General features: G+C 49.8%; 2 protein-coding genes across 5 annotated transcripts; one reads left to right on the top strand and one right to left on the bottom strand.

Annotated features, from left to right (window-relative positions):
• Window positions 1-134: 134 nt before the first annotated feature.
• Window positions 135-13259, top strand: LOC125690475 (ubiquitin carboxyl-terminal hydrolase CYLD-like). The gene is made up of 16 exons (XM_048938851.1): window positions 135-169; window positions 1201-1295; window positions 1984-2443; window positions 3374-3655; window positions 3868-3943; window positions 4555-4775; window positions 4970-5123; window positions 6674-6812; window positions 7429-7539; window positions 8445-8536; window positions 9130-9196; window positions 10032-10164; window positions 10381-10489; window positions 10688-10806; window positions 11063-11282; window positions 11895-13259. Exons 3-16 carry the CDS (start codon window positions 1994-1996, stop codon window positions 12077-12079), a joined length of 2358 nt encoding a protein of 785 aa, XP_048794808.1. The 5' UTR covers window positions 135-169; window positions 1201-1295; window positions 1984-1993; the 3' UTR covers window positions 12080-13259.
• Window positions 13260-13411: 152 nt separating this feature from the next.
• On the bottom strand, window positions 13412-19976 carry NAPRT (nicotinate phosphoribosyltransferase). Of its 4 annotated transcripts, none has more exons than XR_007375697.1 (14): window positions 19649-19974; window positions 18447-18574; window positions 18283-18365; window positions 17909-18039; window positions 17726-17841; window positions 17319-17512; window positions 17095-17235; window positions 16818-16902; window positions 16501-16581; window positions 16090-16192; window positions 15821-15978; window positions 15201-15308; window positions 14965-15084; window positions 13412-14330 (listed from the first exon to the last, which is right to left on the bottom strand). XR_007375697.1 is itself a non-coding variant. In XM_048938863.1 (13 exons), exons 1-13 carry the CDS (start codon window positions 19833-19835, stop codon window positions 15025-15027), a joined length of 1545 nt encoding a protein of 514 aa, XP_048794820.1. In that variant the 5' UTR covers window positions 19836-19976; the 3' UTR covers window positions 14538-15024. The 4 variants fall into 4 exon arrangements, 2 of the variants coding, with proteins under 2 accessions (XP_048794820.1, XP_048794819.1); XR_007375696.1 differs by lacking the exon at window positions 13412-14330 and adding an exon at window positions 14538-14771; XM_048938863.1 differs by lacking the exon at window positions 13412-14330 and having other exon boundaries at window positions 14538-15084; window positions 17726-17811; window positions 19649-19976.
• Window positions 19977-20713: the final 737 nt, after the last annotated feature.

The following is a 20713-nucleotide window of genomic DNA, read 5'->3' as shown; positions in this document are numbered from 1 at the left end:
GACTAACAGCGCCCCTTCCACCTCATTGGACTCCTCGGTCCCCACTGCCGCTTTCTATTGGCTGGAGGTCCGGAGCGGAGGGGGTGGGGAGGGAGACGACCGGAAGTGCTGCTCTGCCCACTTCCTTCTCCGCTCGGTGGTACCGATGCGGAAGAGAACGGCGGCAGCGGTGAGAACGGGGAGAAAGAGGGGACGCCGGGCCTGGGGGGGAGGCGTTCAGAGGGGACTCCGCCGCAGTGGGGCCTCTCCGGCACTCCCAAATACCTCCCAGTGCTATTTATCCCATTCCTCTTCCTCCCACTTGGAACCCCCGCCCCTCTCTCTCAGTTATCCCCTCATCCCCATTGCCCCCCTCCCACTGTTCCCCATTGTCTCTGTTCCCCATTGTCTCCCCCATCCACATTGGCCCCAACACCCAATTTATCTCCCTCTATTGCCATCTTTCCACATTGCTCCCCCATATCCATCGTTACCACAGGACCCTCCCCCTTCCCCCCCCCTCCACGAGCCTCGCATTGCCTGAGGATGGCCCTCACCATGTCCCCATCCCCTCCTTCCATCACAGCACTTAATACCCAACTGCAACGGGGCAGACCCCAAGTGGGATCCCACCACCCTTGGGCCAAACCTCGGTCAATTGAACCCCCTGAACCCCACCTTCATCAAAATCACCCCCTGCCTCACCTCTAGGATGGCTTTTCCCTGTGGAGGTTCTGGGGTTGCTCGCTGAGACCCCATACCCTCTCATTTCCTACTGCTTCCTATGCTGGTGGGGCATGGAGTGAAATGCAGACCTCAATTTAGTGCTTTAAAATCCACATAGTTTGAATAGCCTAGTGCTTTCTTCGTTCTCATGAACATAGGGAACTGAGTTTCAGACCAAATGACCTGAATGCACCTTTATTTCTGGTTACCCTGGGAGTGTATTGCAAATATGGTGTGCTTTAAAGAGGTTAGGGAAGTGCTTTCATCCAGTTTTCCTGACCTGACAGTACTGAGTACGAAGTGAAGTTTGTTGTCCTTGCAGAATTAAAAAAAAAAAAAAAAAAGGAGAAAATCTGAGATAAAAGAAGATGTAGCAGGGGATTTTGGTACACAAAACAAGAAGTTGGAACAACATGAAGTCAGGAGTTGGATCATTGTGGGTCACTCGGGGTATTCTGTGATTCTGTGTGAATAATGTACATCTTCTACACACAGGGATGTATGTAGAGATAAAAAAAACTACACTGGTATCGTCTTCCTGATGCCACCAATTCCTGGAAAGAAGCACATTTCTTCTATTCTGTTTATTGGTAAGCTGCGGGTTGGGTTGACCTGTCCACTTGCAGGATGTAGAAGTCTCAGTGCTCACTTCTGTGTCCTGTCTCTGAATGGTACCAATGAGGGAAGGGAGGTGATAAATTGTGTGAAAAGCACTGAGTTTGAACTTTTAAAAATGTGCAGAATTGTACTTTTATATTTCAGATACTCCATTTTTTTTACAAGTATGCGTGTTTTAAAAGTGGAGATCTTAGTGCTTTAACATTGTAATGAGGTAGTTGCAGTGTGTTTTGAATATTTATCTGCTTTAACACTGAAGAACTCTATTTACAGCCTAGAACGCTCCTTTGGAGAGTTTTACAAACACTTTAGCCTTCACCCTGCTCGTGCAAGTAAGCTGCAAAAGAAAGCAGGAGGCAAAGCTTAATGAGACAGAACCGGTTGTGCAGTGTTGTACAGAACAGGATGTGCAAGGTGCTGCTCTTGCTGGGAGTATAACACAGAGGAACAGAGCCAGACTTTCCATTTTGGTTAGGCTGCAAGAAATCTAACGTGGGACAAAAGCAGAAGGGCAGGCTTTGGGATCTCCGTTTGTGGAGATACTCAAAACCCAACTAGATGGGGCTTGCATACAAAGCTGTGGTCAAGACCTCCGAAAACCTCTGAAATGTTCTGAGATAACTTGTGTTTGTCACCCCTCTCTCATTTCTCACCACCCAGGGGAACGACGATGAGCCTCCTGCCTTCAGTAGGGGACGAGAACTGCTATTACATCCTGACAGAAGACTGTGCCTATGGCAGCAAGTACTTCCAAGCTGGGAACATGTGCTACTGCACCGAGAGGAGCTACCTGCGCAACTTTGCCGACGTGCCCCCAACTCGTTTCTTGAGGGTCGTCATGCTGGATGACAGCTCCACTGTCACCGTCAACGTGGAAATCCTGCAGCCTGTGCGCGAGGAAATGGCTGCCTTCCTCCTGAGCATCAGCAGCCACAATGAGCGTTTGAACTGCTTCCTGGAGAGGCTGAACCTTGAGGCAGCTCTGCAAGCTGTGCCAGGCCAGAGAGTGATGGTGGAGGTCGACCGGCAACATTTCCCCGGCGTCATCCGCTACATTGGGAGCATTCAGAAAAGTACTTTGAATGCGTTGACCCCATTCTTCTTTGGAGTGGAGTTGCAGGTAACTGGATAATCATAGAATCGTAGAATGGCCTGAGTTGAAAAGGACCACAATGATTGTGTGGTCTGGTTCATGCCCTGCCCAGCTCCTCCTGGCTCCAAGCACAATGTCTGCACCAGGAGCCTTGAAGGATGGCACTGAACACGGGGGCACTCTGGATGCCAGTTGGTTGTTACCAGGTACGATGTAAGGGAGCACACAATTAGCTCAGGGGAGCCCGTGCTTGTAGTAGAGCATCCTTGCTCTTGGAGCGGGTCCAGAAGAGGTCCACTAAGATGATCAGAGGGTAGGAACACCTATCCTATGAGGAAAGGTTGGGGGAACTGGGATTGTTTAGCTTGGAGAAGAGAAAGCTATGGGGAGACCACATTGTGGCCTTCCAGTAACTTGAAGGGAGCATATAAACAAGAGGGGGAACGGCTGTTTATGAGGGTGGGTGGTGATAGGACAAGGGGGAATGGTTTCAAACTGAGACAGGGAAGGTTTATGTTAGATATTAGGAGGAAGTTTTTCACACAGAGGGTGGTGAAGCAATGGAACAGGTTGCACAAGCAGGTTGTGAATGCCCCATCCCTGGAGGCATTCAAGGCCAGGCTGGATTTGGCTCTGGGCAGCCTGATCTAGTGGTTGGTTGGAAAAGTCCTCTAAGATCATGCAGTTCGACCATCAATCCATCCCCACCATGCCCACTGAGAATCACTGACCATAAGATCAAGCCCAACAACCATCAGGCCATCACCAGCACTCATAGAATCATTAAGTTTGGAAAAGACCACTAAGATCATCAAGTCCAACTGCTGACCCATTCCCTGCCATGCCTGCTAGCCATATTCCTCCGTGCTACATTTCTTGAACACCTGACAGCAAAGCAAGTTGCTTGTTTTCCCTTTATGCTTGTCAATGTGACATCACTTTCTGCCCTGTTTTCAGGATGAGGGTGAAAACAGAGGGCGCAGCGATGGATCTTATCTTGGCATTGAGTATTTCAAGTGTAAGCCCAATTGCGGGATCTTCCTGCCCTTCAGCAGAATCCAGTTCATTTCCACGCTGGATAATGACCACGGGAAGCAGAAGCCAAAAGTGGATGCAGAGGAAGTGGTTCCTGTGAGAGTGGGAGATGCCGTGAGCTTCTACGTGGACGATGTCCGCAGAAAAGGAATAGCAATGGCAGTTTACAGGGAGGGAACCCAATGGTTCGTTAAAGTTTGCCCGGTAAGAGCAGCCTCACTGTCTTTTCCTGTTGGTTTCTTTTTCATTTGATTGTTTATAATACTAAGGCTTTAAAGAGGAGTGAAAGCATCATCCAAAAGAGATACAAGGTTGCATGCAGACTCTTTGGGCCTGTTTGGAAAAATTGGTTCATATTCCAGGAATTCCTTGTGTCTGATTGACTATTTAGCTGATGTATTGTTCTTTCCTTTCAGGAAGAAGAAGGTACAACTGACATTTTCAGAGAGATTCCTATGGACTCTGTTGTGAAGGAAGACTTACATTCCCAAAGTAGGTTATTAGCAGATGTGTCTGTCCTGAGCACGTTCTTGTGGATTTAACATTTATTTCTTCAGGTCTAACAAAAGCTTCAGCCTAACTCCAGCTGATTAAATCAGAGAGCTGAAAAGGTCCGTGGAAATGTCTCGAGTTCTGAACAGCATGCTTTGCATTAGGCAAAGAGAGCTGCGTTCTCCCATTTATCAGGAAGAAACATCTGATCACAGCACAGAAATGCTTCCTAGGATGGAGAGCACCACTGACTAAAGAGTCTTTAATTTAGCTGTAGAAGGTGGAGCACAGCCTCATCCTGATGCCAGATTAACTCAAGAGGGCCCAGATGCCAGCGGCAGTGGTGTGAGTCATTGGGCAAGGCAACAAATTGCTGGGCTCTCTGTTGCCATATAGAGATACTGTTCAGATATCCTATGGCCAGACTGGGGACAGCTGTCATTAGACTCTTTGTTGAGTTGATTCATCTCACTAAAGGTATAAAAATAACCCGAAGACAACCTGCTGTATATATGATCTATAATTTCAGAACAGGCCTGGCATTAGGAAGACGACGGTGACATGTAGAGGTGTCTGTCATTAGGTGACTTTCTGTCTCTCCTACCCATTAGGTTTATTTCCACCGTTTGAGTCTGACATGGGAGTGGAACACTCAAAACAAGTGAAACAACAGATAGGTGAGAGCGGAGATGAGTGTGAAGGCGTGAACCCGTCCCTGGAGGTGAACTCCATGGTCCAGATCACCTTGGACAAAGGGAACCAAGTGTCAGGAATCATCCGCTGGCTGGGGTACTTGCCCCACACCAAGCACAAAATGGCAGGAGTTGAACTGGTAAGAACAGAATAATTGTGAATCCTGCAAGCAGAGTCAACACAGGTTTAACACATAACCAGAGTAAATAAAAACATCAAAACAGCACCAGATTTGCACATAGCTCTTAAGATATTAAATAGCCATGTGATGGATTGCACTTGATTCATAGGAAACCTGCTCCCGTGTCATTCCTCGATGCTTTTTATCCTTAGGATGAAGATAAAGGAGTCACTGCTGGCGAATGGCTGGGTAAATACTATTTCCACTGTGCTCCCAAGCGTGGCATCTTTGTGAAGCTGCAGTCCTGCCAGCCCGACATTCGCTTCCAGTGCTCACGCAACTGCGACCTGAGCCTCGTAGAATATAGTAAGCTCTTTGGGTTGAGGGGAGACAGTGCCGTGCTGGGACGTGGAGACTCCTCGTGTGCAGTGTCTTTAATTGGTGGTTTCATTGATTGTCTTTGAGCGTTCCAAGAGATGTCCATTTTCAGGATAGTGAGGTGGTCTTTGTAGGGAATATCCTGCAAGTGTGAGAGATGGTAAATCATTGAACACAAGGAGAACGTAGACTAGAGTTGTGTGGGAGTTTAATCTAAGGCAAGGCGTTGCTAGTGGCGCTGAAAATGAGGCCTTTGTGGCATGGGGGCGTTAGAAAAGCCAGCAGAAAATGTGAAGAGGCAACAGCAAAGCCTAGAGCAACAGTTCTTGCATGGCATTGTGAATGCTGCAAGCAGGCTGGGATTTTTCTGCCTGTGGCTTTCAAGGCAGAAGAAGAGGTCTTGTATTACATTTGATGGTCCTTATGGGTCCCTTCCAACTTGGGATATTCTTTGATTACTGAGAACTGAATGTGACAAGTAAATACACTGCCATATCTTATGGATGTTATGGCTCTGGAGAGTAGCAGTTGGTAACTGTGGCCACGATGTCAGGTAATCAAGGTACCTGGAGAAAGGAAGAGTATTTAATGTAAAGCTTGATATGGTAAGACATTCACAGGACAGCAAAGGGAAGAATAGGTCATTATTTTCATTTTAATAGAAAGAACTATCTCCAAGAGCAGAGAAGACAATAAGTTAGCCATTTAGAAAACATAAATGAGTTCACTGTAAAAGAAAAAAGGAAGTTCTCATGGAAACTGCCCAAAAATTGGAAGTAGGGACAATGAAGTGTCTTAAGGGCCTGCTGAAAAAGTGGGATTGGATTACAAGGGAAGAATGCTGGAGAAACCAAGAAAGACTGTATTGAGAAAGCTACTTTGGAAGATGAAGTTAGTAAGAGGATGTAGGGCTGAGGACATAAATCCTTATGCATGGCAAGGGCAGACAGATGAATCCAAGCTGTAATGCATCTGAGCTTCTACATGCTCCCCGAGGTTGGGCTTGCACTGAATGTCTTTCATAGGTTCATAGAGTCATTCAGACTGAAGACCACTAAGATCATCAGGTCATTAGGAATGGAGAAGACCACTAAGACCATCAAGTCCAACTATGGACCCATCATCACCATGCCCACTAAACCACATCCCTCAGTGACATGGGGAAATTCCACAGGGAGATCCCAAGCTTGCCTGGAACCCAACACCAGCTTCTCTGTGGCTCTTTTTGTCTTTGTTATACTTGGCATAGTGATGGTGGAGGCAGCAGAATCATTGAATCATAGAGTACCCCTTTTTGGAAGGGTCCTGTAAGGGTAACTGAGGATTGCTAGGGCGTAGCAATAGCAATTCCTCTGGTGAGGAAGGTTGGGTTTTGTCTCCATTTCCAGTAGGTGAATTAGTAAAGGGAGAAACCTCCATACCAGCATGGTTCAGTCCCAGCAGGAGCAGAGCAGAGCTTTGAGGCACTGGGGAAGGACAGAGTGCACCCAGATGAGGTGGGAAGCTAAAGGGAACTGCTTCTGTTGCTTCTCTTGCAGGAAAGCAGGAAGATGTTCCCCACATTCCACTCAGTTTTCCTCCTCTAAGGAATGAAGAAGCGGTGCACATCCTACGAGGAAGGATGAAGGGGATCCAGGGCCACTGCAATTCCTGCTACATGGATGCAGCACTCTTTAGGTAAGTGCCTGCTTGTGCAGTGCCATATTGTTAAATGATTACTTCTTAACTGGGCAGTGCCCTGCAGTGCAGGCTTCCAAGGTGGCTGGAAATTGACCTGGCGTAGAGCAGAATGTGACTGTGTGGAGGTGCAACCTCAGTGTTTGCAGCCTTTTGGTCTCCTTCCTGTAATCCATGAGGTTCTCAGACACTCAAGTGCCCCTATGAGTACCACTCTGTGTGTCTGTCGTGCAGGGTGATGAGATATCATAGTTCTCTGGACTGGACCACGCTGACTGCCACTGGAGACAGTGGCTGGAAACATTGCAAAGAAAGCACCCAGGAGATCCCAGCTTCACTGTGCAGCTTCACTATTTGGAGAGGAAAAGACTCAGTGGTGCCCCCATGAGCAGTTTTGGCTGCAAAGTACGAGATTTCATTCTCTCTTGTTTCCTCGCTTACTCCAAGCATCCCTTAAGGCAGATGTGATTTATCTCACTGTGGAGATGCACTGTCACTCACACTTCTGTCATTGCGTGCATGGACTGTTGAAAATGAAAGCCACTGATTGCCACTAAGCACAACAGTTTGCTTCCAACCGCTTGGCTCAGACTCAGACAGTGCTCTCTCTTCACAGCCTCTTCTCCTGTACATCCGTGCTGGACTCCATGCTCTTCACACCCTTCCCATTGTGTGATAGGAATGTCCAGAACATTCTGCGGGATGAGATCGTGAACCCTCTCCGAAAGTGAGTGCAGTATGTGGGGATGCTGGAAGTTGTCCATCTGTTTGATAACTTCTGCCATCCAATTCCAGAAGGTGCCTGGGAAAGGGTTACCTGTAGGGTGTCTCCTGCCATCCAAGTCTTCCTCTCTTGCTCCTCTTCCAGTTGTTTTCTTCCCCTGACTGTAAGGCTCCCACAGCACGTGTGAGGTTTCCTTGCTCAAAATCACAGAATCATTGATCACTGAGGTTGGAAGATACCTTTAAGACCATCCAGACCAACTGCCAACCCATCACCACCTTGACCACTCATCGAATCACTAATAGTTTTTTCCAACTATTCAGGTCATCAAGTCCAACCATCAACTCATCCCCACCATTTCCACTCATAGAATCATTACAGTTGGAAGAGACCTCCAAGGTCATCAAGTCCAACCATCAACCCATCACCCATTAAACCATGTCCTTAATCAACCATTTTCTTTAAGGCTGGATATGGGTAGACCATAGCATGGCAGCTAAATTGTCTGGATTTTGTATTAAAGATACCAGTTTTTTTCTCATCCTCCCTTGCTAGGTGTGAGAGAGGCATGGAGAGCTGCTCCTGCCTAAGAATAAGACATTAGCATCCTCCTTGGGGTCAGTGCCCTGGAACTGCCTGCAGAAATACAACCCTGGGGTAGTGTGTGGTGCTGTGGTTTGTATTATTGAATCACTGAATCAGTAAGGTTGGAGAAGACCTCTAAGATCATCATGTCAAACCATCAGCCCATCCCCAATATGCCCACTAAACCATGTCCCCAAGTGCCACATCTCCACAGTTCTCAAACACCTCCAAGGACAGTAACTCCACCACCTCCTTGGGCAGCCTGTTGCAATACTTCACCAAATACACTGCAGTGATCATCTGTAGCTGTTTCTTGTTTCCAGGAATGGCTTTGTAATGGCTAGGAGTGTGATGCACCTGAGGGAGCAGCTAACTGAGAAGGGCCAATGCTCAAGCTTTACCAATGCAGAGAAAGGTAATGTGCTCTCTGGAGACTTCTCCAGGCTGCTCCTGTGTGTGCTGACAGCTTAATTGTGTGCTTCTCCCATGCACGTACATTGATTTGCCTGCTGTGCTGCTCATTTATGTAAAACTGCGCATGCAAGAGTTCTTAAAAGCTGAAAATATCAATGTGCTTTTTAACTGACATTTGTCCTGAAGTCTGATGGAGAGAGAGGAATTGCTGGATCTCTGCCACCGTCGAGCTGCTGCCAGGAGGGGAGAGGATGAACTGTGTGAAGAAGCATTCCCTTGACCTTTAGTCTTTGAATTAGCCCTGAAATATCTGTCCCTATGAACCTGCCAGAGTCCATTTTGCCACGGTCAACTTCTCTTTGAGTCCTGATAAGTCATATGGGGTTCCCCAAAGGCTAAAGTTTGGTTAAAATAAAGCAGAAAATGCTTGTAATTTAAGTCAACCTCTCTGATTGCAATCATCACATTTCTCTCCGTGTGCAACAAGGGTATTTTACAACGGATTGCCCAGTGTCAGGCATTTGGCTCACATCTATTTTGCAATATGGCAAGTTCCTCCTGTGGTGTGACTTCTGCTTCTCTCTATCCTTCCAGATCCAGAGGAGTTCCTGAACCTCATAATGCATCAGGTCCTGGGAATAGAGCCACTCTTGAGACTGCAGTAAGTTCCCATTCCCACACAATTTTTTTCATTCCAATACTACATATGGATGCAGTACTTAGGGACTTGGTGTAGTGGGCAGTAGTGGTGGTAGGTGGATGGTTGAACTAGGTGATCTAAGTGGTCTTTTCTAACCTTAATGATTCTACAATTCTAACTGAGCTCAATTTATTTGTCTCATTAGTTATTTACATCTGATCATTTGTTGTCGATTTGTCCCAACTGACCCATCCAAAACAACTTCTAAGCTCTGCCTGGAGGCTTTTCCTTTGGAAAACTGATGAAGAAAGTCATGTCATCCTTAGGGAGAGCTTTGAGAAACACAGAGTTCATCCTCGGTGCTTTTGGATGCTTTGGGATGTGTCCAGGCTCTCAATCTGGCTCAGATCCTACAGTTCTCAAACAGGGACTCTGTGGATGCAGTCCCAGTTTTTTTCAGGACTCTACAAAGAGGATGAGAGGCTGAAGGAAGCCAAAAATAACGATGCTGTTTGGGAACATAGAAGGGAATTGTTGGGTTTCTGTGCTCTTTTGTGGAGACGTCAGTCAACCCCGAGGCTGTGGAGTGCTCAGAGAGGTGGAGCACAAAGGAGACTCTGTGTTGCTGCCCCCCTGCAGAGGGTCATCTGGAGGAAATCCGTTCTAAATAGATCTAAAAAAGAAGTTTTCTGATTGTGGTTCATTAAAAAAAAAAAAAATTAAAAAAATTGAAATGTCTTTAATATGGAAGAGGGGAAACTGAGTTATGCTCATTGGGAGCAGGACGTCGTGCTGTGTTGGATAATGAGATTCACAATGGCACGAGGTAAGCATTCCCCATGACCACTCCTTGCAGGTCAGGAGCCCAGAAGGAGCAGGACTGCTACTGCTACCAAATATTTATGGACAAACAGGAGGACCTAGTGGTTCCTGATGTGCAGCAGTTGGTGGAACACTCCTTCCTGTCTTCAGATCTGAAGCTAGTGGAGGTGAGCCCAGCTTCATTCCATCTACATTGTAGTCTTCCAGCAAACCTACAGCGGGTCTGGTGCATCTTATAAAGCAAAGCAGGAGGATACTTGGCCTCAACCTAAAAGATATTTTGGGAAATCTGAGTGTGACCTGAGAAGGGATGTGATTCACAGTAGCAATACGGAGAGAAAGGTCTCTGGAATTTGCTGGATTGTTTGCCTTTGTTTTCCCAGATCCCATCTTGCTTCATTATTCAAATGCCACGATTTGGGAAGGAATATAAAATGTTCAGCAAGATCATCCCTTCCTTAGAGCTGGATATCACCGATCTGCTGCTGGACAGTAAGTTATTGGGTGATGGTGAAACTTACAGCTGAGACTGGGAACAACCAGGTGTCAAAGGGATAACACTCTGAGTTGTGGGTGGGAACTAAGGCGGGATCATGGTGGGATTCCTCTACCCTGAATGCTTAGTTTTGACAGGACAAATGGGATTCCAGGTGAGACAAAGAGAAGGCATCACCACTTTTGCCTCTGCAGGTCCCAGAGAGTGCTGTGTGTGCAGTGACGTTGCCACCTGGGAGTGTTCAAAGTGTTTCAAAGACAAAATATTCTCACCTACGGGTCTGAAGCAGTTCTGCAGCACCTGCTCCAAACAGGTATTAAGTTCCTTTGGGTGCTCATGAAATCTGCCAGCAGAATGAACACCCAAACCTGCACAGACCAACTGCTGGACCCTCTAAGCTTCTTGCTGTCAGCCTGCAATGCACTGCTGTTCCTTGGGGAGGACCCAACTGCATGCGAGGCAGTTGAGTGCAGAATAAACTGAAGGTCTGACTTCTGCACGCTCCTCTTTTCAGCAGGCCAGCTTCAGTTCTGCCCGCTCAGCAGTGCCACCCCATTGCCTTTCCTTAGGTTCACTCCCACTACCGACGCAAAACACACAAACCAACCAGGCTGCACGTCCCAGAAGAATTTCGTCGCCGCAGCTCCCGGGGCAGCCAGGAGGTTCCTCGTGAGAAGATGGAGCTCTTTGCAGTGCTATGCATTGAGACCAGCCATTACGTCTCCTTTGTGAAATATGGCCCCGAGAATGAGCACTGGATGTTCTTTGACAGCATGGCTGACAGGCACGGTGAGGTCATGGTTAAATGGGTGTATGGTGGTGGGTTGGAGGTTGGACTTGATGATCTTGGAGGTCTTTTCCAACCTTAATAATTCTTTGAATGGGCATGATGGGAATGGGTCAGGGTTGGACTTGATGATTTTGGAGGTCTTTTCTAACTATGAATCACAGGCTTGGTGCTTCGATAGGAGCCAGGAGTTCGTATGGTGGGTGTCTGTAGCACACATCATGTGGGCACTGCTCAGTCTGTGTCAAGTTGGATAGTTTTGGAAGATTCTGTACTATGCTTGAAGGGAGTACGAAGCTTTTGAGATGAATGACTGTTGTTGGGGGAGTTAACAGCTTCATTTCTTCTAAAGTCACCTGCATGCCTTAGGATTCTACTTCTAGCAGAACCAATTCCAGAGCAGTGTAGGCCCAGCCCACGGAGATATGAATTGCTCCTAGTGGTCTTGTCCTCTGGCTCTGTTCAGACCAGGGACTTCTTATGTGGGCTGTGAGGACAGATCTGTCCTGCCCAATGGTGGTGCTGACCTCCAGATCTTTCAGCTAAGTCACTGTAGGTACTCATGCCTTGGGACGTGCTTTGGACTTGAACTTTTCTCCTTCCTTCTGGATTAGGTGGTGAGAATGGCTTCAACATCCCCACCGTAACACTGTGCCCTGAAGTTGCCAAATACCTGGACTTGCCACTGGCCATGCTGGCCCTGGAGCAGCCCCGAGACATGGATGGAGTGGCCAAACGCCTCTTCTGTGATGCCTACATGTACATGTACCAGAGCAAGAAGATGGCACTGTACAAGTGATGCTGCCTTGTGTTGGTACTTCAGAGCAGTAATGCGAGCTTGGACTCGTACTGAAAACATCTAAATCTGGTGCACTGAACGCACACCTCTGCCTCTTTTTACCTCTTGCAGTGTCCGTATTGAGCTGTATGAGCCTCTCTGGTTTTGTAAATCCAGCGCCAGGTTTCATGCAGCAATAGTTTGTACTGCCTGCAGAGCTGCACACTGAATTCTTTACATTCAAATTCATTATTTCCTACTTTCCCTTAACCCGCCTTCCTCCCTATATGGTACTCTGCAACTCTGCTCTACCTCAGAGTCCTGTCCAACATCCTTTCCTTCTTCCAACACCGAGGACCAGCATCTCTTAATGGAAACGTGAACCCTTCATGTTTGCAAAGGGCACTGGAAGATCACAGCTCTGCCCCATGTAGCACTTCCCCATATGGACTTGAAGAGTGAGAAAAGCACTGTGTAGTTGAGATGTCTCAGGAAAATAGTTTTTCTTGGGGTCTGGGATCTGATCCCACACTTAAAGCCGAGCCTCTGATTTGTCTTCACTTCCCTTATCCAGAACTAATACCTCTGGCACTTTCACCCACCATCAAACTGAGGTTCATTAGCTATCTTGAGCTGCAAATACACTTTAAAAAATGTTATTTTTGTAGGAACAAATTTGGGAAAATTACAGGGCAGAGGAACAGAAGGTGGGCATCAGACTCCAGTGTGTTGTCATCCTGTGAAATCTACAGGATGTGAGGTGTTGTAACTTCTCTTCTAGCACTTGCTGTCCCATCCACTTCTGAAATCTGCACCAGAGAACAGGAACAGTATTTCAGGGGAAAAAATGGAAGAATTAGCACTTTTTTTTTTTTTGGCAATGACAGCAGGAAGGGTTTATGTGTGGGAACAGGTATTCTTTAACTCAAATAATGTACATTTGCAAATTGTGGGTTGTCTGCCATTAAGCACATGCTGTCATGGCAGCAGGAAGGTGTTTTGGGATTCTGTGCTGTGAGTCATTTTACCCAGGTTCTGGATGGCACAAAAGCCCTAGAGGAATACATCCAAGAGCCACAGCCACAACCTGCTTCCTGCCCTATTTTCCTTTTAACACAGGGTGCAGTAATTTCGTCCCATGACCCCTTTGGCTTGGGCCACACAGCGGTTTAGTGGGGATCGGGTTCTTTTTTTTGCTTAAAGAAGGGCTGTGATGCTCAGTGGAACTCATCTTGACAGCTTGTATCAGCTTTCGTCCCTCACATCTGTATGTGGTCGCTTCAAAGGATGGATGGAGGCTTCAAGGCATGGATGGAGTGTAATGAGCTTCAAGGCATGGATGGAGTGTAATGAGCCAATACACACTGTGTTGAGATCACTGCTGTCTAATTTGGCTCCCAGACGTTGCACTGAGGTCTCGGTGTTGAGTTGCTCAGAGTTTTCAATAGTCAGATTTGCTGCTCCAGTCTCTTGGGTCTGGAGTTTGCCTTTGCTGAGCAATTGAACCTCAGGAAGTCAACCATGAGCCAGTTCTGGGCCCTGTGGTTTAAGAAGAGACAGGGACAGACTGGAAAGAGTCCAATGGAAGGCCATGAAGATGCTGTAGGACTTGGAGGAACTCAGGAGCTTGCTGTGCCCATCAGGAAGCACTGCTGTGGCAGAATGTTGGTATCAGTCGTTGAGAACTGTGGAGTTTCCTTGAAGTTCTTCAATAATCCCATGGCTACAATCCTCAGGAATTTGCTCCTGGTGTCCCTGTTTGAGCAGAGGTTGGACATCAAGAGGTGCCTTCCAATCTCAACAACCATTGGGTGAGCTAACATTTGTATAGGGAGCCTTAATGCACTCATCATGAATGCCTGATACCAAAGCAGTGTGAAGACTCTCATGGATGGAAGAGGTGGTGATAGATTATCAGCAGGCCATTCCAAGGAACTTGAGATCTGATGGTTGATTCCGTGGGCTCTCCTTTGTGGCTGTGGAGAGGTGGTGATGGGATGGAGCATGCTGCTGTCGCACTGTCTTATCTGTTTAATGTCACTCTTTGTTACAGAGTTGTTGTAAGAACTCAAGGCAGTCTCTTCTCAGGAGTACTGTGGGCAAAGTTTAATAGCAAGAAGTGTTTTCTTCTCTCTGAAAGTGATGAGATACAGTGCCTTACAACCCTAGCAGCAGCGCCATCCTCTTGGCTGTTTTTTTAAGTGGTACACAATCAGACTTGATTGTAGTTTGTTTTTGTTTTTCTTTTGCCATGAACAAGCACTGCAAAGATCTAAAAATAGAGAAAGAAAAAACACACACACAAAATCCACCACCATAAATACAACATTTCTTATCCAGACTTTTGCTGGGAATGGGTGCAAGTCTTTTCAGCGTGGGGCTCAGTTTTTGGCTGTACAATTCCAAAGCTTGGCAAAAAGGATTTAAAAATACCTCTGTATTACAAACCTGAACAGGATTAGAGAAGAACACACACAGCTCAGAAAGGCACGTGATTTATTCTTTGACATTTTTATCCATTCCACCCAATGTTTCTGGATGGTATTTGATTAAAAACTTCCACTTGTTGCTGCTGGCCCATTGGTACTCCCAGTGACATTCCAAAGGCTTTGGTGCTAGAATTAGGTGTAGGATGCCACAAAATGGGAACGTGGGCTGCTGCTGAGTGTTGATGATGGGTGACATCGGTCCTGTCATCACTGAAGGCACAGGGCTGGCAGGTCCACCGAGGTCAGCAAGGAAGAAAACTCGTTGCCCCCACAGCAAGGCAGTAGACACCTCCCAGCTCTGTCTGCCCCATTCTTCTGTCCACAGCTTTGCAGTGAGGCAGCTCTTGCAGTTCCTGCACAGTTCTCGGAGCAGCACTGCAGAGCAGCAGAACCACTAGAACCATCCCAATTAATCACCTGGTCTTCCAAAGAGCAGAAGTGCTGGTCTCAGTGCTGGGGGGTGATTTGGGGTACCCCTCACTGGCTAGCGTGCTGCAGCTCTGCAAGGAGGAGGTGCAGCTTCTCTGTCATTGCCACCTATGGAAGGAGCAAAAGGGGACAGTGAGTGTGGCTCCATGGGGTCACTGTAGGTCTGTGGGCGCAGGAGGATTGGGATGAGACCAGGATCGTGCCTGGTAAGGGGGAAAACATACCAGGTAGGGCTGGGGGTCACGGAGCTGGCGGTGCACAGGGCTGAGCAGGTTGAGGGATGCTTGTGCATGGCTCCGTACCTCTTGCAAGCTGGGCAGCTCCTCATACACCTGTGGGATGGAGGCATCATAGCATCCGTACACAGTGCCAACGCCTCAAGATTGGACAGCACAGGGATGCAGGACAATGAGATGGTGGCTGTGGTGGCACCACCTCAGCTTTTCTAACATCACAGGGATTCAGCTTGAGGACACTGCCCTGCCTAGGCCTTCACTCAACGAGGGAAGAACACCTCATTAGCAGTGAGAAACACTGCCAGGCTGTCCCTATATAAGACATTTGCTCAGTGGAGCAGCAGAATGAAGGACAGTTTCTTGCATGTAGAGTATCTTGAGCTTTGTGCTGCAAAACTCCCATGGGACAGACCAAGAAAATCCACCTTCATAAGGCAAAATTTCATCCCTCTGCTGGCAAACAGGATTTGCCATGGAGATATCCCATCTCCAGGGGCACTGTGCCTTGCCAGCATTGCTGAGGGACTCCTCTCACAGACCCACCACCACCACCCTGAGCACCTTTTGACCCAAGCCCATCATGGGGAGAGAGGAGAGCTGCCTCTGACCTGTCCATCTCTCAAGTACATGCGATGGAGGGGCTCCACAGCACTCGGCCTGACCTTGGTGGCCTCTCCTCTCCTCCCCAGGATGTGGACCACCAACTCCTGCCCCACACTAGGTGAGGGCTCATTCTCCAGGGCCATGAGGTCCATGAAGGGATGACCTGTAGGGATGAAGAGTCAGGTTGCCAGCGGGTAACACCAGTGACAGGATTATGGAGCAGGAAGAAGAGCAGGTCAACGAGGTAGGAGTTTCCTAACTCAGTGGAGCTCACCAGCAGCATCGTAGAGCCGATATATTGCCTTAATCCCTGGGATAGTCATCTTCTCTTCCTCCTCTGTGAACTTCAGGCACGGGGAGCCATTAACCTCCACCAGCTGTGGAAAAGGAAGTGATGGGGATGTACACCTTATTTTTTCACATAAACACCATCCCCGGAGGTTTGCAAGAAAAGGGTAGATGTGGCATTTAGGGACATGGTTAGTGGACAAGGTGGTGATGGTTCAACAGCTGAACTTGATCTTAGAGGTCTTTCCCAATCTTCTATGACTCTATTCCAGCTCACACTGGTGCCGGAGACTGTGCAGAGCTGTGGTCTGATGCAAAATAACTGAGTAAATCATTAAAAAAACCCCACAACCTCAAATCATCCCCAAGCCAAGTGGGGCAGAGCTGCTGCTCCTACCTTGTAAACACAGCCCAGCGAAGGCTGTAGGGGACACGTCACCAGGTTTGTCCCCACGCCAACCATGTCAATCTCACTCCCCTGGTGTAACAGAGAAGACAACGAGCATCAACAACTGCTTTTTTTTTTCCAAGCTCATGCTAAAACCAGAGCCAGGGAGCAGGTCAGGGGCTGCTCGGCCCCAAAGTGCCTCCTGGTCTCCATATGTCCATCCTGCCCACACATGGAAACTTTTTTCTGTTCCCACCCAGGAAAGGCTGAGTCACAGGAAAATGACTGTCACATTTGTCCCTCCAATGCTCCAGCCCCAACCTCACCTCTCGGATGAAGTCCTCCAGGCTCTGTTCGCTGATGTCGTTGCTCACGGCTATGGGGATGCTCCCAAACCAAGGCACCTGGAAGCTGGAAAGGAAGAAAAAGAGCAGAAGAATGAGCAGGAAGGCAGTCCCAGGTTTGGGGGCTCTGAGAGCCAACGAGCACCCCACAGGGCAGCGAGGGCTCCCACTCTAACAGCCACAGAGGCAGGACACGCAAAGATGTGGGTACCCGGGGCGGAGAAGCAGGGGATGCTCTCCAGATGTCTGCACGACTCACTGAGCACCGCAGGCTCGGAGCACCTTCCGGGTGTCCTTGGACTGCTGGATGAGGTCCCCGCTATCCAGGCGCACCCCGATGGCGCGGTACCCTAACTGGTGTAGGGCCAGTGCTACAGCGCAGAAATTGGGCAGACCGCTCCTGACAGGGGCAGGGAGAAGAATTAGCGTTCATGTCCTGCACCAGGTGACAGTGAAAGATGGGGACACAGCAAAAAAGGCAACCTCATGACGCAGTAAGTGTCCAGCAGCCCCTGGAAGTCCTGTGGAAAGGCGATGGCGTAGGACACGAAGGCAGCCAGCTCACCACGGTTGGGTTTGTCACTGGGGGTCCCCAGCAGCTCACACACACGCTGCAGCCATGACTCAGCCAGGGATGGGAGATCCATGGGCTCCCCACCTTCCAGCGGTGACAGGACCTGCTTGGAGATATCTATCAGTGATTACACTGAACCAATCACATTGACTTCAGTGGGTGAAATGAGTTCTAATGCAGGTCTCGTGCACCCCGTACCATGTGCACCCCTTTTCCCTTCCAGCAGCTATGGGGATGGCTAAGCCATATCTGGGATGTCCCATCCCCACGGTCATATCAGGGGTGTCCTATCCCTGTCCCATCTGCAAGCACTCACTCTGGGCTGCACCTCCTCCAGCGACCTGAAGGACATGATGAAGGAATGGGCGACGGTGCCACGCACTGGGATGCCATAGAGCTTCCCTGCCAGGACGTTGCTGGTGTAGTCAAAGCCTGGAAGGAGGGATGAGGGGTGACAACATGACAACAACACAGCATGGATATGCGGGGCAGCACTCACCTCCAATATAGGAATACTTGGAGGCAGAAAGTCCACCATCCGGACCCTGGGCGCGACGTAGACCCAACTCCATCAGCTTCATCTCTGGGCCAGCAAGAAGGCGGAATCGAGCGGCATTGGTGGCCACCAGGCTGGAAGGGCGAAATCACACCAAGTCATGTTGGTGACAAATGGGACTATCATTTGCTTGGGGACCACCACAACTCAGTCACAGCCAAGATACAGGGCCAAAAGTTGGTACAGCATTGGGAATGATAAAGGGGACCGTGGTTTGTTTGGCGAACAACTCCACTTGGTCACAGGGACAACAGCTGGTCCAGAAGAGATGGACACATCACCCTGTAGAACCCCAAAAAGGTTGTAGGGTCCTCTACCTGGCGTAGCTGACCAAGCACAGCAAGGTGGTCTCCAGCAGTTGCACCACCAGCAGCGGTCCCTTCACCTGTAGGAGCGGGACCTGCGGGGACAGCACGGTGACATCCCCACAACCACACACACCAGAGATGGGGACATGGGGACGCTCGGCCATGTGTCGCACCCTGGAGAAGACAATGGAGCCTTCAGGCACAGATGTGACGGTCACCTCAGAGGCGTCCACGGTGCTGAGGTAATCAAAGAAAGCATCCTCCGTCGTGCTGGGCAGCACCGAGCGCAAGTAGGCGATGTCTGCAGGGATGTCAGCTCGTGTCCCTGTCCCTTGTAAGGCATCATCCCTCCAAGGGACTTCCCTCGGGTCCCCAAGCTCCTCTGGGGGAACCCCACGTGCCACCAAGGGGTCTCCTGGTCCCTCTGAGGGATGTCCCTTTCTTCATCAGATCCCTCTAAGGGACATTTCCATGTCCCCTACCTCCCTTTGAGGACTCAGTTCTCCCTCAGAGAAGTCCTCATGTCCCACAAATCTTCCTGAGGAATGTCCATGTTCCTCTAAGAGATGCCCCAATGACCCATCTGAGGACTCACATCCCTCTGATGGCACATCTCTGTCTCCCACCCCAGGCTCCCATCCATTAGGACTTCTGAGGGACATCCCGATGCCCCATAGCTCCTCCAGAGGGATGTCCCCACCTTGTCTAGTTCCCTTTGAGCACTCAGATCCCTCTGAGTCCCCTGTCTCTCTAAGGGCCATCCTCCTGTCCCCATGATCCCTCTGAGGACTCCAGACCTTCTGAGGGCTGTCCCTGTGCTCCCTCCAAATTCCTCTGAGGAGTTCCCTGTCCCTCTAAGGGACATACCAGCGTCACCACCCCAGACCCCTCTCTCTCAAGCCCCTCTGAAACACACCCCTGTCCCCCCCCCCCCCCATGTTCCTTTGAGAGATGTCCCCGTGTCCCCTGGGTCCTACTGAAGTCTAAAGGGATGTCCCCATGTCACCTAGATCCCTTGGGGGACTCTGGTGTCCCTCCGAGGAATGTCCCTGTCCCTCGAGTCCCCCCCCAAAGGGCTGCCCACAGGTCTCTCTGTTGAGTCCCCTGTTCCATCTGAGGACTCAGATCCATCTGAAAGATGTCCCTGCTCCCTTTGAGGAACACCCCCCCCGTCCTTCTAAGGGCCGTCCCTATGCCCCCAGATCCCTCCAAAGCACACCCGAGGGATCTCCCCGTGTCCTAAGGACGAGTCTCCAGGAATATCCCCACGTCCCATCCGAGGACTCACGATGTCCCCTTCCCCAATCCAAGTCCCCCTAAGGGATGTCCCCGCGTCCCCCCCTCCTCTCCCCCCCCCCCCCCCCCAACGACCCACCCGCAGCCGAGAAGCGAAGAGCCCCGAGGCTGCGCAGAGCCTGGCCCAGCCCCGCTCCCACAGCGAAGGCGGCACCGAAAGGTTCCCGACGGAAGAAGAGCTCGGCGGCCGCGGGGTCCCGGTGCCTCCCCGTCCGCCACAACGCGTACGCCATCGTCAGGTGGTACAGATCGGCCAGAGGAGCCATCGGCGGAGCGGGGCGGGGAAGAAGAGCGGGGCAGCATGGGAGCGAGGCGGGGATGCGGGGACGTGGGGACACCTGGTGGGAGGACGGGGAATGCGGTGGCGCGGGGACTTGAGCTGGGGATGAAGGCTCGGAGGGGGGATGTTTGGGGGATAAGGGAGCAATTGGTGACGTAGGGGGGACGTGGTGCATTGTGGGAGAGGGGCATTTGGGGATGGGGGCACTCAGTGGTTTGGGGGGGGACATAGGGGACACGTGGTGTGGCTTGGGAGGGGACATGGAGGGCATTTGGTGGCTTCAGTGGGGGACAGGAGACACTTGGGGCTGGGGAAACGGATGCAGGGCACTCAGTGGGGGCATGGAGGGGTACAGGGGGCATTTTGTTGCTTGCAGGGACAGGTGGTGACAGACAGTGAATGCTGGAAAGGGATATTGGGGTATTTGGCTTCGGGAGGTACAGAGAGAGGAGGTGGTGGCCTGGGGGGAGGACAGGAACATGGGGAAATAGGGACAGGGGAGCACCAGGGGGCTTAGGGGACAGAGTGGTGGGCACAGGGTGGCTTTGCATGACAGAGAAACGTGGGAGATCGGGCATTTGGTGGCCTGAGGAAAGGGAAACATTACTTCTGTTTTTAAGGGAGAAAGACTCGGGGAACTACAAGCTGGTGAGCCTCACTTCTGAGCCCAGAAAGATCATGGAGCAGATACTGCTAGAAGCTACGCTAAAGCAAATACAAGATCAAGGGGTGATCTGAGACAGCCAGCATCGCTTCACCAAAGGCAGATCTTGCCTGACCAACCTGCTGGCTTTCTATGATGGAGTGAGAGCTGTGGCTGTCATTACAGTACAGAAAGGACATGGAGCTCTTGAAGCAGGTCCA

This window comes from Lagopus muta, chromosome 3 (genome assembly GCF_023343835.1).
Source record: "Lagopus muta isolate bLagMut1 chromosome 3, bLagMut1 primary, whole genome shotgun sequence".
NCBI lineage: Eukaryota > Metazoa > Chordata > Aves > Galliformes > Phasianidae > Lagopus > Lagopus muta.
Note: the sequence above shows the minus strand (reverse complement) of the source record. Positions and strands in the feature narration are given on the sequence as shown.